This window comes from Acipenser ruthenus, chromosome 20 (genome assembly GCF_902713425.1).
Source record: "Acipenser ruthenus chromosome 20, fAciRut3.2 maternal haplotype, whole genome shotgun sequence".
Taxonomy (NCBI): Eukaryota; Metazoa; Chordata; class Actinopteri; order Acipenseriformes; family Acipenseridae; genus Acipenser; species Acipenser ruthenus.
In genome coordinates this window covers 2,330,584-2,346,187 of record NC_081208.1, presented here as the reverse complement: position 1 = coordinate 2,346,187, position 15,604 = coordinate 2,330,584, and the positions used below count along the sequence as shown (strand labels likewise).

The 15,604-nt window shown below is 38.1% G+C and overlaps 2 protein-coding genes across 2 annotated transcripts in view; one reads left to right on the top strand and one right to left on the bottom strand.

Moving 5' to 3' along the window:
- Positions 1–6,908, bottom strand: part of LOC117962438 (tumor protein p73-like) — a 51,637-nt gene extending 44,729 nt beyond the window's left edge. Inside the window, exon 1 of the mRNA XM_058993091.1 lies at positions 6,767–6,908. Within this exon, the coding sequence (XP_058849074.1) occupies positions 6,767–6,798 (32 nt within the window). The 5' untranslated portion in view covers positions 6,799–6,908. The remainder of the gene's footprint in view (positions 1–6,766) is intronic.
- On the top strand, positions 5,049–15,580 carry LOC117425685 (WD repeat-containing protein WRAP73). Its single transcript, XM_034042842.3, has 13 exons — positions 5,049–5,130; positions 5,514–5,611; positions 6,123–6,275; positions 6,948–7,064; positions 11,808–11,880; positions 12,255–12,358; positions 12,600–12,686; positions 12,878–13,012; positions 13,100–13,177; positions 13,315–13,420; positions 13,647–13,772; positions 14,089–14,280; positions 15,057–15,580. The coding sequence occupies exons 2-13, from the start codon at positions 5,543–5,545 to the stop codon at positions 15,167–15,169; spliced, it is 1,353 nt and encodes a 450-aa protein (XP_033898733.2). The 5' UTR covers positions 5,049–5,130; positions 5,514–5,542; the 3' UTR covers positions 15,170–15,580.
- The last annotated feature ends 24 nt before the right edge of the window (positions 15,581–15,604 follow it).

Here is a 15,604-nt window from a genome sequence, read left to right as displayed (position 1 = left end):
TTGGTAAACTGACCTAGACTGGGGACGGTTTTTTAAAATACAAATCTTTGGTGTCTCTTTAGACTTGTGCACTCACTCATTAGAAAACAGACAGATGAGTTCTTATAAGGGATCCTTATGTAAAGGACCACAAGCAAACCCCCACTTGAAAATACTGGCCAGCCACTCTCTGTGCCAAGCCTCTGCTTCTACATGCAGCACCGGGAGGTTATTATCTCCCTGCTCTTACTGAGCTATCCCCGGAGCAGCTCAGAATTAAAACTTTGCAAACAACGTAGGCCATTTTTATTGGACTGATCCCAGAATAAAATGGGACGTCTCCACTGTCCTGCTTTCCAAAGCGTGCTGCTTTTATTAGTGAATACCAGGGCTGCTTCCTCAGATCAGAATGCTTTTAATCAGCAACACACCTGTGCAATTACACCTTGCAATCCCCTTGGTGGCTGCTACCCAGAGAACAACCCAATGCAACGAAGAACTCCAGGCTGAATGCAATTAAAGTGCCAGCGCCTGGGCGAGGTGGAGAAGTGAATTGAATTTCCACCTGGCTGTGGTGATGAGGGAAACATGCTGTTCATTGGGATGGCAATGCGAGGATGCAGACTGGCTGCTCATACTGTGTAAGAGGTCTAAATAAACCAGGTAGCCATAGTGTAGTGTGTGTGTGCCGTTTATTACTGGTCCGTTCAATAAACATGTTTTTAAACTCCCAGCTTACAATTAGAAACGGTGCTGTAGTATACTGTAAGAGCAAAACTGTACTACAGTACATGTTACACGTTTAGAGGCCTGGATAAGTAACATTCTCATTGTGGCTGTTTGCAATGCGTTTACATAGGGTCCACTAGCATCCACTTGGATTTGAGTTCAACAACACAGAGGGCAGCTTCATTTTCAACTGCCCTGCAGGAAGTGTTAAACAGACTAATGTTTTGATTGCTCCACAGTGACATCTACTGGAAGAGGGAGTGCCAGTACACTGCCAACCCATAAACGTTCTCAAAGCACTCCAGCGACACATTCCTTCGTGTGTCTTAGCTGCTGTGGTATGATCACAGAACCTGTGTTAAAAATGCGTGTCGTTTTAGGCGTCATTTTAAAAGTATAAATGCATTGCCAAACGGAGAAAATGTTTCATACCGATATGTAAACCATGAAGGTGATTAAAGCACTGTATTAAAATAGGAAATATCTCGGAAACAAATATGTGCTGTTGCGTTTTTTAAAATTTTTTTTTAACGATGTTTATCTGTTTCTAATAACCTGATTCACATACTTTGTTTCTATGCTGTACAGGGCAAATACTTTGCAATGACTAATCTGTGGAGTTGTGTTTGTTTAAATAGCGTGTAAACAGAAGTCTATATCTTAACATTGCTATTACTGTAGGTAATGCTCCACATGCATGTCATGTTTTGCTTGTAGTTTTTTTTTTCCCACCTAATCCGCACCTTCCCTCCCTCTCGTTATTTTTTATTATTTATTTTTCTTTACTAATTAAACTTCCACATGCAGGCAACCTGCTGTCTTTAAACTAAATAATTGTGTTAGTACGCAGTTTGCATTCACCTGTTTTACACTCCACTGGCGCCTATAGCAACGACCATAGTAACACAATACAGGTCGTTCCTCCAGGGTCATTAGCCAGCCCTCAGTGGATTATAACATAGAAACTCATTGCAATGTTACAAACTTCTTTTTGTTAACCCCCGCGCTGTCAAAACTGAACAAGTTGCTTTTTAATGCTCAGATGGGAGGCTGTGTGGGCCAGTGGTTAAAGAAACAGGCTTGTAACCAGGAGGTTCCCGGTTCAAATCCCACCTCAGCCACTGACTCATTGTGTGACCCTGAGCAAGTCACTTAACCTCCCTGTGCTCCGTCTTTCGGGTGAGACGTAATTGTAAGTGACTCTGCAGCTGATGCATAGTTCACACACCCTAGTCTCTGTAAGTCGCCTTGGATAAAGGCGTCTGCTAAATAAACAAATAATAATAATAATAATAATAATGGGACATAAACAAATAATAATAATAATAATAATAATAATAATAATAATAATAATAATAATAATAATAATAATAATGGGACAGTGCGACATGCAGCCCAGGGTTTGATTACAGCCAAACCTATCAACAGAACCAAACAGACACCGTCTACATGGACAAGAAATACCAATATTACATGAATGCATACACAGATTTAAAAGAAGGTTATTCAATTATTGCTTCGTACAAATATGATGTGTCTATTTGCAAACGTTCGTATTTATTCAGCTGCAAAGACGTATAGGCCTGCGCAAGTGCTCAGTTTGATACAGTCGTACGTGGTCCATAAAGCCCTGTATTAATGTAAAAATAACTCAGAATACACTGACATTTGTGGGGAAAAAAGAATAAATCATTATATGTAGATAAACGTACTTTAATAATAATAATAATAATAATAATAATAATAATAATAATAATAATAATGTTTCCCTAGTGACTGTGACAGAATTAATTCACATAAATACATATTTCTTCCTTTGAAATGAATGGTTTTCAAGTGTACCTATAATTTGACCTGTATTTATAAATGGAGTTTAAAATGATGCTGAACGGGGCAGAGGAGATCTTGTATTTATAAAGGTATGACGTATTCGTTGTATTGACCATTTACAAAGGCACGCGACAGGCGGCACCCCTTTTTTGATCCAATGTCAGATGACCACATCGGTGTCAATGGCGTTCCTCTGATTTTTTTTTTTAACTCAAAATAAATTGATGTTTTATACGCAAATATAATTAATGCATGAATAAAAAAAAACGAACCGCTGTCATAAACTATAGATTTATATTTTGTTTGTTTTACAAATAATTGAATCTGATATTAAATTATTGTTACTTGTGATCTTTGAAAAACGTATATATATCATGCATTATTATTATTATTATTATTATTATTATTATTATTATTATTATTATTATTAAGAATAAGAATAACAATATCAAATATAACAATATCATTTTTGTATTTATAATTTAAAACTCTGGGCACACAAAATGAATACATAAAGTAATATACTTTTAACCCGTAAACGCTTTTATATCAGAAGCATTAACTGCATTCACACATCAACCAAAACAATGTTGTTATATGTAGCCACATTTAATATCCCATATTCCTCAACGGTAGGTTTAGACTTTTTAAAAAACAATTACTTTTTATCAGTTGGCCAGTTATAATTGTTATGAGAAATAGCAGAAAAATAGCACAAATTACAGAAACAAACAAATGCTTTAAATGCCAGTACAAAGTCTGCCTCGTGCTTTCCATTTTGTTTTTGTCAGGCAGATTGGGTTGTCTTTTTAACGCAGTTATAGGGTTATACGCTATTATCAAATACATACAACAATCATATACATTTAAAACCACCATATACGACCATAAATCACCTGTAGCGTCCTTAAAACAAACAATTCAATTACAATTTTAATTCAATTCAATGAAATACTCACCGCGCGTTTTAGATGTCTACCATCAAGCCTTATAACAAAACGTCGAAATCAATTGTGAATTAAGATGTTAAACATGAATACGACAACAAAACGCAAAAAAAAAAAAAAAAAAAAAAAAAAAAACACCGATTAGGTCTAACTGTCAAGTCATTTCTCGCTCTTTTCCCAGCACAATAGCACCGAGGTTCTGTTGCAATAAGTTATAATTAACAGTGTTTCCTTTTAACTCGTTATTGTCTGGGATGGGGAGGGTAACGGTAGATCGTATATGGAGTCACCTGTCCTGGGTTAGTTCATGCAGATTTAAATAGTTGGGAAGTACATTCCAAAAAAAGGAAGAAAAAAAAAATCCTGCTGCTGGTGAAGCGGGAGGGTTGGGCTTTTCGGGAGGGGGGGAGGCTGGAGTTGTTAGCCGCCGTTGGAGCTCACACGGGCGGGAAGATTCTGCTCCGTCGCCGGGGGGTCTAGTTAGTTTGCCAGGTTTATACAATTGCATTCACTGTGGCGTCGTCTCCGAGTTTCTACAGCAAAAACACAGAGCTCTGAATTTTGGCAATTTTGTTCGAATTGTTTATCTTCTTAGTGACTCATTACAATAACGCGGTTAATTTATAGCATATTAGATACTGTATACTGCAAATTGGTAGCCTATTTCTTTCAATATTTGGTTTTGAATTTATTATTTGAAAATATTTGTATTGATGTAAATTGGGTAATGTACACGAAACATAAATAAATAAAGAAAAACATTAAATAAATAGCGTTTACTTGTAACACAAATGGTGAGTTTGTGTTTCTTATCAGGATTGTACAGAAAACATGACATAATTACCAGAATATTATATGACTTGTATATACCTAGTGTATTCAATAAAGCTGTTTATAGGTGTCGAGAAAATACTACAAATGCGTGTCTTATACAAAGTGTGAAACACATTCAAATTATTTTGTTATTTAATTTGACTAAATATTATAAGACTGCTAGAACCTTATTTACTATACTCAACTGTTTTTATTGCAATGTACCGATATCGAGGCTGTGTCTTTCAATAGCTATAAAGTATGCAGTGGATTTTTATTCAGTTATAATCTTCTGTGGAAATAACGCATCGCATGATAATGCACATAATCAAATAGAATGTAATTGCTTTATTACAGAACGAACAGAAACATCAGCATCGCAATTGGTCGAGATATCACGTGTCCTGACTTTACGCAGTTTATTTGTAGATGTATTTAAATTAATGTCTGAGACCTGCTGCATACCAACGTATGTTGAAGGAAACAATTAAAAAAAAAAAAAAAAACAATTGGACGTATGTATGTAGTTTTGCATTTATTTATATTTACTTTTTTATATATATATTTATGCTGAGTACACACATGTTCCCTTTTAATAATGTATTATTAAGAAGCCTGAAAGCCCTTGAAAATACAGAAAACCCACGAACTACTGCGGTGAATGAATATTAAACTACAACTCCCAGGATTCCACATGGGCGTGGAATTGGCAACGTATTTCCGTTAGCGCAGGCTGTTAATTGGGAGCCCGGCCTGCCACTCAGCCTAACTGTCATACGCGTCTTCCTAAATTAGGATTTCTGGTGAGCGACCGCGGCAGAGGGCTTATCAGGTTAGTACAGGTTAATTTATGTATAAAATATAAAAAAACAAAACCTGGAACACGTTAAAGTAACCAAAATGCTCATCTTTTACAAAGAACTGAAACACCGTTCCGAACAATGTTATCGTATTGTTATTGCACATTTTATATGTGTTTATACGTACCGACATTGCACGTCATTATATATATATATGTGACACTTGTATTTTAAAACAGTTAATTACAATTATACCGGTATATTTTGTCATGCGTCGTAGGTTGGCGTTACTGAAAAACCGACATAAACCTGGTTACGTTTCAGTCATAGTAAGCCGTAGTAAATAGTCGACACCTGGCTGTGCTTGATAAAATCTGCCAACTGCCAAATGTTTTTTTTTTTTTGTACTGCACAGGTTGCGTTGCTTGGTTTCCACCGGAAAGGATGAATTTCTCTGAAGTTTTCAAACATTCCAATCAGCTCTGCAGATTTTCACCTGACGGAAAATACTTGGTATGTGGTTGTGACGTTTCTTTGCGCGACGTCAAAATATATAACTGTCTAAAACACTCTTCGAATGAGAAATTGATTGCTAAACAGAAAAAAAGCTTAAGCTTTCTATATTATTTCAATGCATTTTGTATTTTCCCATTTATTATTATTATTATTATTATTATTATTATTATTATTATTATTATTATTATTATTATCGTTATTGTTGTTGTTGTTTGATGTATCCCATATAGTATAGTGCACATAAACAGAATGGAAGGGTAGGGTGGGGGTAACCATTTCCTGTCTGTCTGTTTAAAAAAATGATTTGCCATTTTTTATATTGGTATACTTGCTGCCTACTTGTGCCAGGACCCCCTTGAAATGAGATGTATATCTGAAGGGATCTGTCCTGGTTAAATAAATACATCTGGTTAAGTGTTGGGGTTCGGTTATCTTGCTGTAGCGTGTGTGCAGTGACTCAAATGGAGGCAGCTGATCTGTTTTCTTTTCTTGAATAACCCTCTTGCAGGCGACTTGTGTTCAGTACCGCTTGGTGGTGCGAGATGTGAACACGCTGCAGATCCTTCACTTGTATACCTGCCTGGATCAGATCCAACAGGTGGAATGGTCGTCAGATTCCCTCTTTATCCTGTGTGCCATGTTTAAGAGGGGACTCATACAGGCAAGTGTGTAATTTATTTTTCTATTGTTTAGTTTTATTGAAACTGCATGGTTTCTGTACATGCTGTACACTGGATCCTAGTCAAACGGGTTAGTTTGAACTCTTAAGACAATACAGTTAAAATTCACAAAACTGTCTTTGAAAGTTACATGCAAATCTTATTCATTAAAATTGACTAAAACTTCTACATTTTACAAAACGGTCAATTTGCAGAGTTTGAATTGAGGTAGTGTCAAATGCATCTCGGCCAGTGTTTTTAAAGTTAGTAAAAAAAAAAAAAAAAAAAAAAAGGAATAATGAACTAGATAGGCATACACAATGATATGCCTGATGTCAATTGCATTGCTGTAAGTTTTTATACAGTGTGGATGTACCATGTAAACATGAACCCGGAGGCAGTTTGACTGTTAAACCTTGTGTTTTTTTTTTTTTAAACATATTACTATGCATGTGCACAACTTCAGGTAAGTAGTAAGACAAACTCTTCTTACCTTTGCAAGGGAATCCAGCGCCAGTCTTTCATCTTTAAAACCCTTCAAAGGTGCCAACAGGTGTGAAATGTGCTGTAGTGCAAAGCTTTGTTATTATTAAACAAGGTGGATGATCCTTTGAAGTGCAAAGATATGTATCTGCTTCTCAATTGACTGTCTTTGTTGATGTGTCTGAACACAGGTGTGGTCGCTAGAGCAGCCAGATTGGCACTGTAAGATAGACGAAGGCTCAGCTGGTCTAGTCGCCTCGCGCTGGAGTCCGGACGGACGTCATATTCTCAACACGACAGAGTTTCATGTAAGCGTGAAGTCACGGTAACTTTCTTTACTGGAGTGTCAACTGTTGCTGCCCGTAAAAAAGAAAGATCTAAAAATAGAAGCCAGACCCTTAAAGGTACAGTGCATGCCTTGGTCTGTCTGCTAGAAATGGGAATTTGATAGTACCGGCAACCAAAAGTATTGAAATCCTTTTCTAGTGCATTGTTTGACAGAAATGCATCATACTTTTTCATTTTTTGTTCTGTCTTCACAATCAAAAACCTTCACAGAATACACTCTGCAAGAATTGTGAAACATTTACGTTTTATAGTAAACAATGGATTAGCAGTGGTGGAACTTTTTTTAAGGAATGCTCCAAGGCTGTAATAGTTTTGTATTGCATTCATAAAATCCAAATAAGCCCCCTAAAATTGAAAAACCTGTGTGAAGTGGCAGCAATTCTTAAATCAGTCTAACTTATTTGTAATGAGACTGTTAATATTTAATCAGCCACTGAATTGAATTTGACATTTTTTGTGTAGTATTAGTTAGTACTATGTGAATGTCATACAGTATATAGTTTTGAAGTGCACAGTTTATAATCTCTTCTTGCACATCTGCAATGTCACGTAAAAACAACAAATGTTGTGGCATCATTTTGTCAGTCTACTCCGTGTCCATTTATTTATATCAAACTATTCCTATGTGCAGTACGCAGTTTGTTATTTGCCAGTTTATCCGTGTTACACTTGGGCAAATTGCCTTGGAGTAGTCTGTCGATTGAACTTGATTCCAAGAAACATTGACAGGTGTCCAGACTTAAGTGCAACTGTTTCTGGGGGGGGACCCTGTCTGCTTTTTACACTGCGTATTAATAATATTATATTGCAGTGTTCAATCATTATCCAGTGATTCTCAAAAACCTCATTGAGGTGTACGCTTACAGAAACTAATGACAATTTTATAACTTATATTCCTCCACATATGACACCCTTTGTCTGCATTCTCATAGGGTCAACAGGTGTATTGCTGTTAATGGACTGATATAGCATCTAATTATAATGGCTCGGTTATATTGCAATCTAGGTTGGTATTGATATATATATATATATATATAGTTAAATCCCCTTTTGTTATACCGGGGAATATAGCTGGTACACTGAGACCCTTTTAATGAGCCTCTTGTAATTTCTTGTAATAAGATCACTCTCTGTTTTGCTGGTGTTGGATGGGCAGTGTTGCACAGGCAGTCTGAAGTGGCAGCATGCTGAACTAACCTTGACCTCCCTGATTTCATTAAGGTTTTGCCAAGCTGGTGTCCGTGTCGAGATACAGTTTCAGGACGGCTGTAAACAGGATGCTAAATTAACTTGTTTAGGACAGCTGCTGGGAGGGTTATTACAGCGTCTGTGTTTTCTTTTCTCTCCAGTACAGTATATCCATTGACCAGTGGGACACTCGCAGCACAATTTATCCGCTCACAGCTGGCTGGCCCAAATGAGACCGCCGATTTTAAAATACTCGCTGCAGAAATGTTAAACGCGTCCAAGAGACAGAGCTTTGATAACTCGCTCGTGGCTCCACTGCTGTTCAGGAATGGGCTGGTTCTCAGTTTTGGGGATGAGCGTTAAGAGTTATAGGGTGTCCTGATTGAGGGGTGAGCGCAAGGCTATGCATCGAAATAAGGGCTGAGAAATGAAATAGCTTTCAATTATTTGATTTGTCCCGGGACTGTATATAAACATGATGCATTAAGTGCCTCGAGATTAAGTAAAATACGTTGCATACACTACTTCTGCAGTAGAGTGCCACTGAGTTGCATGGTTTCAGTCCAGTCTGCATACATTTGGGGTTGGGCAAGTGATAAATGCTTTTTTAAATTGAGATTAACCAGTTACTCGGGACCGGACGAGCACTGATGGGCCAAAAGGCCTCCTCTCGTTTAGGACCAAAATATATATATATATTAAATGTATTTAAATCAATTGATTAGCATTTATGAAGAAAACTTTTAAGATGGTTATTTATAATTTGGTAAGCCGGTGATGCAGTACAGTGTATGGAGGAAAAATAACGAGGGATAGTATCAAAATAAGTGACATTGACATTTCTAAATGGCTTGGCAATGCTTCATTTTCACATTCATTTTCACAAGGCTGATGGGTGGTGATTCTGTGATTCCTACTAATGTTCCAGAGGTATTGATTGCAAGGATGCAAGCTGTTATTTTGCTGTGTATAAAATATGATTGTGGTGCATCATAATAAAGCCAGACCACAGCTGATCAACTCATGTGTGACCCTGTGAATCAGGCAGAGTTAAGAATTATAACCCTGTAACAGGAGAATTGGGCTATATTAGTTTTAGAATGCTTTGTGATGTGGAATTCATACAACATTATCCTTTGCTGACAGACTGGTCTACATAAAGAGCCCTCGTACTGTGGTTTAGCCCCACGAAAACTGGCAGTCTTTGTCAGCTGTCACAAAACATCACGAGGCGTTTTCTAGACATCTACGAGAGCTGTTTATCAGATCACCTTTCCCCTTACAAAGTGTTTCTCAGCTGTGTGTGTTTTCCATTTTAAAAATGTTTGAGCTTTTGTTCATTTTTCACTTAAATAAACAACAGCTGAAGGAGGCGCTGGTGCCCTCTTCCATCCCTTCATGCCACGCTGAGCCCTTGCTGCCAGGCTCGTATGTTTTTGACGGATTATTTTACCGGGAAGAGTGCCACTGGGGATTTCAGGGGGTGGAGAGTGGAATTTCTCACCTATTTTCTTAATATACTTGGTATCGTGGTCCTGAGATTCCTGCGAAGGTTTCAGTTACGCTGATCAGGACGACAGTCTGAGGCAGAACCCCCCCCCCCCCCAGCACGTCTCATCTTATCAGACAAACTCATTTGACATGTGTTTGAGCATTATTGACTTTGTTTCCATAGGGACCAAAATGAGGAACTGAGAAGAACCTGTGGACCGTTTGTTAGTAAAGTCTAGCTGAAATGTAACGTCTCATTACCAGTGGGCTGTGTGGGGATGCTGGTTAAGCTGCAAAGGGATTGAGTGAACTTAGCTTAGTTACGAGTTACTGTTAACTATCAGGGAAGCCGTTTTTTATTTTGAACAACCTCAGAATTTTGGTTAGTCGGTAAGGCTAGTTTATGTCTGTTTTGTGCAATTAATATGTGTATTAATAAACAGGCAATGATCGTGCATATGACAACGTTAGGCGTCCACTTGACTATTGTTTTAATTCTAGCAGCCACCAGAAGTTAAGTTGATTAGATTGCGGTGTGCTAGGAGTTTCAATGCTACATTATCAACATGTACAGATCTGTTAAGACCTGTTAATGGTAAATATGCATACAAATATGTATGTATGATCATATTTTACGGTATGGATAGATATCTGAGAAATCCATTATTTGGCAAGAGCTTCAGAGATATTTGAAATGAGAAACCCCATTTTAATTTCCATTCTTTTCCCACCAGTATTGCAGACCTCTCCATGGCATTCATGCCAGCACAGTTTCTTATTCCATCTGAGGAATCATGCTTATTTTACAGGGCAAGATGAAGCTTGTTAGTGTTCTCTACTGTGGAGGGAGAAATCCCATCCTTTGGCAAAATGCCTTTTCCAGCAGTTGGTGTGAATCTTGTAAAAATCAAGGGCATGGTTGTCTCAGCTAGTCTTTGTAGAAGCTGGGCTTCAGTGACTGAGGAACTCACACTCTCATAACTTTTAAACTCTTGATCAGGTCTTCTTTGCAGTAGTACTACAGTAAATAAAAGTTTACAAGCAGTTGGACAACTTGCCCTTTTCCTTTTATAAACTAACGATACCTGTAGTGAGGCGTCACTTTAGTTCATAAGTCACTTTGTATATAGTTACATGTATATGGAGAACCGCTTGCATATTGTGTTGAAACTTTGTTTGGACATTTGATGAGTGAACTGGAATCGGGGGCTGTAAGGGGGTGTCTGTACATCTGTTATATGACTGATAATAAGACCACAAAAGTATTAAATGCCCTCATTAGGGAAGTAATCCAGTGCTTAATAAGAGTTTGTTCCTACGTATAGTTGAACTGAGGAAGCTGGATAAGCCCACTTGACTAGATAGACAGTCAATATCCCACTGGGAATGAGATGTCATATATTACTATTGCAGGTAAACCATTTCTTAGGATAATGGCAATGCATTAAATTCATATTACACTGGTTCACATTGTGCTATGCATAGACCAGAATGTATTTTACTTTTTACTCTAGCAACCATAATGTCAAAAGTACTATAGTATCCCTATACTGGATAAGCAGCTGTTGTTCCTTATCAGTTGTAAAATGAGAAGCAGTTAATATTAACCGTGCCTTATTAGCAGGATTTGTTCTTTACTGGTTTACAATATTTTATTTATTTTATTTTCCTATTGTTCGTGGGCCATTCAGTATGAAAATGGTCCGTCGTTTGTTACCCTAGGTCTTTGACTGATAGAAGTGCAAGGTTTTTGCGGTGATTGGCCTCTCGTAATACACAGAAGTTCTGATATTGATGACTTCTCAACAAACGTTCGGTTTTCGTGGAATGGCACTTGCCTAATGTTGTTTTGCACAGCGTGCAAAACAGCACCTGCTTATTTAAAAGCACTTGCTCATCAATATTTGTGTCTGGGTGGGTGGGTGGTTGGCACACAGTCATCTTTGTCTTGGTCGCTTGCTGCACTTGCATACTTTCAGCCCACTGAAAGAAGTGATTGTGTTTCCTTTTCTCTCCCCCAACAGCTGCGGGTCACCGTCTGGTCTCTGTGTACCAAATCTGTATCTTATATCAAATACCCCAAGGCTTGTCAACAGGGTAAGTATTTCTGTTAGCAGGAGTGTGGGTGCAAATAGAACTGAGACAGACCTGCTTTAACCCTGATCCTGAACCACTGCCTTATGCTAACTGGTAACTTTAGAGCTTGACAGATGATGGTGTCTTTTAAAAGGGAAGATCTCTATTGAAGGAAAATATTTGCATCTGGTGACGACTGTACCGTAAGAGAAGTACATGGCAAATGCAGATAGTAGATTCTTTTTGGCCCCACCCCATAGAAATCACAGTTACATTTTACCACTGGGGTGGCGCTGTCTGTTATATAAAAATGCCATGTTTAAGTGGGCTGGTGGGTTGGAAGTCTCATCCAGAATAATCATTTTGTTGGCACACCTGTCAATTTTGCTATCCAGGTATTGACTTCACCAAAGACGGACGCTACTTGGCTTTGGCTGAAAGGAGGGACTGTAAGGATTACATCAGTATCTTTGTGTGCAATGACTGGCAGCTGCTAAGGGCAAGTTAAGCTTTATTTTTGTAGATTTGTAGCATCCCGATATTTGATAAATATTCATTTTTAGACATATTCAGGTTTTATTATGCTATTTTATGTAAAAAATGTAAACAAACGTTAAACAAAATAAACCAATATTCATTAATGGGGAAACATGAGACCTCTGTAAGCATCACAGCAAATATATATATACACACACACACACACACACACACACACATTTACTTACTGCTTGTACTTTCAGCACTTTGAATCAGAGACCCAGGACCTTGCTGGGATTGAGTGGTCACCCAATGGCTGCGTTCTGGCTGTATGGGACACTTGTCTGGAGGTAGGTGCTCCTGGTATTGTTTTGACAAGATGTTAATGTCACAACAAACTTTTTAAAACGTTTCCAGCGATGACTGAAAATGATATGAAGTGAATCTGAAGGATGCATTTAGTTAAGATGACCCTTTTATACTTCCTAGCCAAACCAAGCTTCTCTTCAACACACGTATATTCTTGTGTATTGGTTTTCAGTACAAGGTGCTGCTGTACTCGCTGGATGGTCGCTTGCTGTCCACCTTCAGTGCCTATGAGTGGTCTCTAGGTGTCAAGTCTGTCATGTGGAGCCCCAGCAGTCAATTCCTGGCCATCGGAAGCTATGATGAAAAGGTCTAGTTACTCTATTCAAATCTTTAAACAAGATCGGACAACCCAAGAACATTGAGTTTAATAAAGACATTTGTGTATCTGAAACAGGTGCGAATCCTAAACCATGTAACCTGGAAAAAGATCATAGAATTTGAACATCCGGCTACAATCAACAACCCCAGAATTGTAAGCATAAGAGATACGTACACTTATTAACATGTATTTAATATTTTTTTTTTTTCCAAAATATGGCGTGAAGTTTTGAATGGTAGAACTGTTATACCTGGCTCTTAGATAATATACTGTATTCTTTTTAATTACAGGTGGTGTACAAGGAGGTGGAGAAGCGTGCTGTTCTTGGCAATGACGATCTCTCTTTCCACCATAATTTAACTATGGGAAGCTCTCTGTTCAGCACACAAAGCAAGTGTAAGTTTCACAAAAGATGATTGTATACTGGACACGTGGCAAATGATACTGGCCGGAATTTTAAATTGATTGCTCCCGATTCTAAAATGCCTGGTACTACACTAGGTTAAATACATCCCTGTCTGCCTGTCTGTATCGTTTTATGGTGATTCAAAAAAAAAAAAAAAAGATCCAGATCATGTTTTACTTGCTAAACTGTACTGAAGTATTTCTTTTCACATTTTAGATGAGGTGAGTCTGGCACCAGTTCAAGTACCTGTAATCAAACCAGATCCTGAGAGAGCGAATCCAAAGATTGGCATTGCCACGATGGCTTTCAGTTCTGATAACCGGTACTTGGCAACTAAAAATGGTATGCACCTATGTGATCTATACTGTATAAGGCACATATATGTTGTCCTGAAATTCTTATAGATTCCTGTCCAGGACTTTTATTTAAAACACGCAGCCCTACCTTGATTCTGACACTGGTTCTGAGTGATGATCAGTCAGCTGCAGGGCATTATCGCTCAGATGCGAATGCTTTCCCTTTTTGCTAACAATGTCAACGACAACAGCTGGTTTTATCCCATCAAAAGCTATTCTATGTAAAAATCGACCTGTAGAATTCACACGCCGAGCACAAATGGCACATTGATTCCATCCTGTTTGTTTTGTCTTCCCGCCAGACAACATGCCGAACGATCTCTGGATCTGGGACATGCAGAAGCTGAAGCTGTTTGTGGTCCTGGAGCAGGCGGCGCCGGTCCGGTGTTTCCAGTGGGACCCCCGTCGGCCTCGCCTCGCTATCTGCACTGGGAACAGCAAGGTGTACTTGTGGTCCCCCGCTGGCTGTGTCTCGGTGCAGGTGCCAGTTGAAGGTAAGCAGGAACGTGTTTTAATCTCATCATTCTTCTTTCACCATCTGCTAGCCTAACCTGTACTGTAGAAGCAAATGCATGTGTGAACTGCTGATGGAATGTGTTTCCACCTGTGCTGTGATGCTTAGTAGGTGCTGGTACACATTGTAGTGTCTTAAGGGGTTGGTCTGCTTTTAGTTCATTTTTAGATCTAAGGGAATGTATTTTATTATACAGTGCACCACAGACACTCATCAAAAGGCACTGAATACAGCTATGGCCAAAAGTTTTGCATCACCCTATAGAATTAACTAATTCTGCTTCATGAAGTTGAATGAAACCTGCTGAATAATGTTACGTTAACAGTGAATTTCATACCGTTTTGTAGTTTTCCAGATATGTGACGGAAATCTAACATGAAATGGTGTACTACTTATTATGGCTTCTGGTAGGCTTTTGCAATATCAGTGTGTAGTTTCTTCGATTACATTATATTACATAAAGGATCTAATTATATGGATCTATGTTCATATAGTGGTTTTATTTTTTAAATGGTCTCATTCCTAAAATTCTAGGTGATACAAAACTTTTGGCCATAGTTGTAGATACTATTAGTATCGCATAGCTCATGCTGCTGCACTTCATTAGTGTTTGCTGCATTCTCATGTCAGGTTGAGCAGAGACAAACCCGTTTTGCAGGTGTCCTCATAAGGTGGGATATGTAACAGCGATCTGTGTTGATTAGCTTTTCCATTGCACAGTGTACATGACACACTACTGGCTTTGCTTCTGTTCAGGCAGTTTCCAGGTCCTGTCACTAAACTGGCATTCCAGCGGTGAGTCCATGGTTCTGTTGAGTAAGGAACAGCTGTGTTTGTGCTACATGGAAACACCTGAGGGGGAGAGCTGACCAAGTCCAGAACAGAATCGGGGATCCCATCAATCCTGGTAGTAGTCACTTTAAGTCTTTTAATACCAACAATGACCTTGAAATGATTGCATGTCGTCCTCATCTGATTTAAGATCCAATTTATTATTGGATTAAAATAATGTATTAGATTTTTTATTTTATGAACAGATGATCAATTCACTGACTAGCAAATTATTTTTGAATTGTTGGTTTGACTAAAAGTATTCAGTCCAGGCACTTTTTTTTCTATTGTGTGTTTTGTTAAATAGTTCCTTGGCTAATTGTCACGGCTGTTTTAATGTATTGTAAATGTGTTAAATACTATTTGGTTTTCTCTTCAACCAAATTGTCTAGTGTAAATATGTATAGCTGAGATTTTTTGTTTGTTGCATTAAACTATTGTATAATATACTGGTAATTCATTTCTGTAAATAT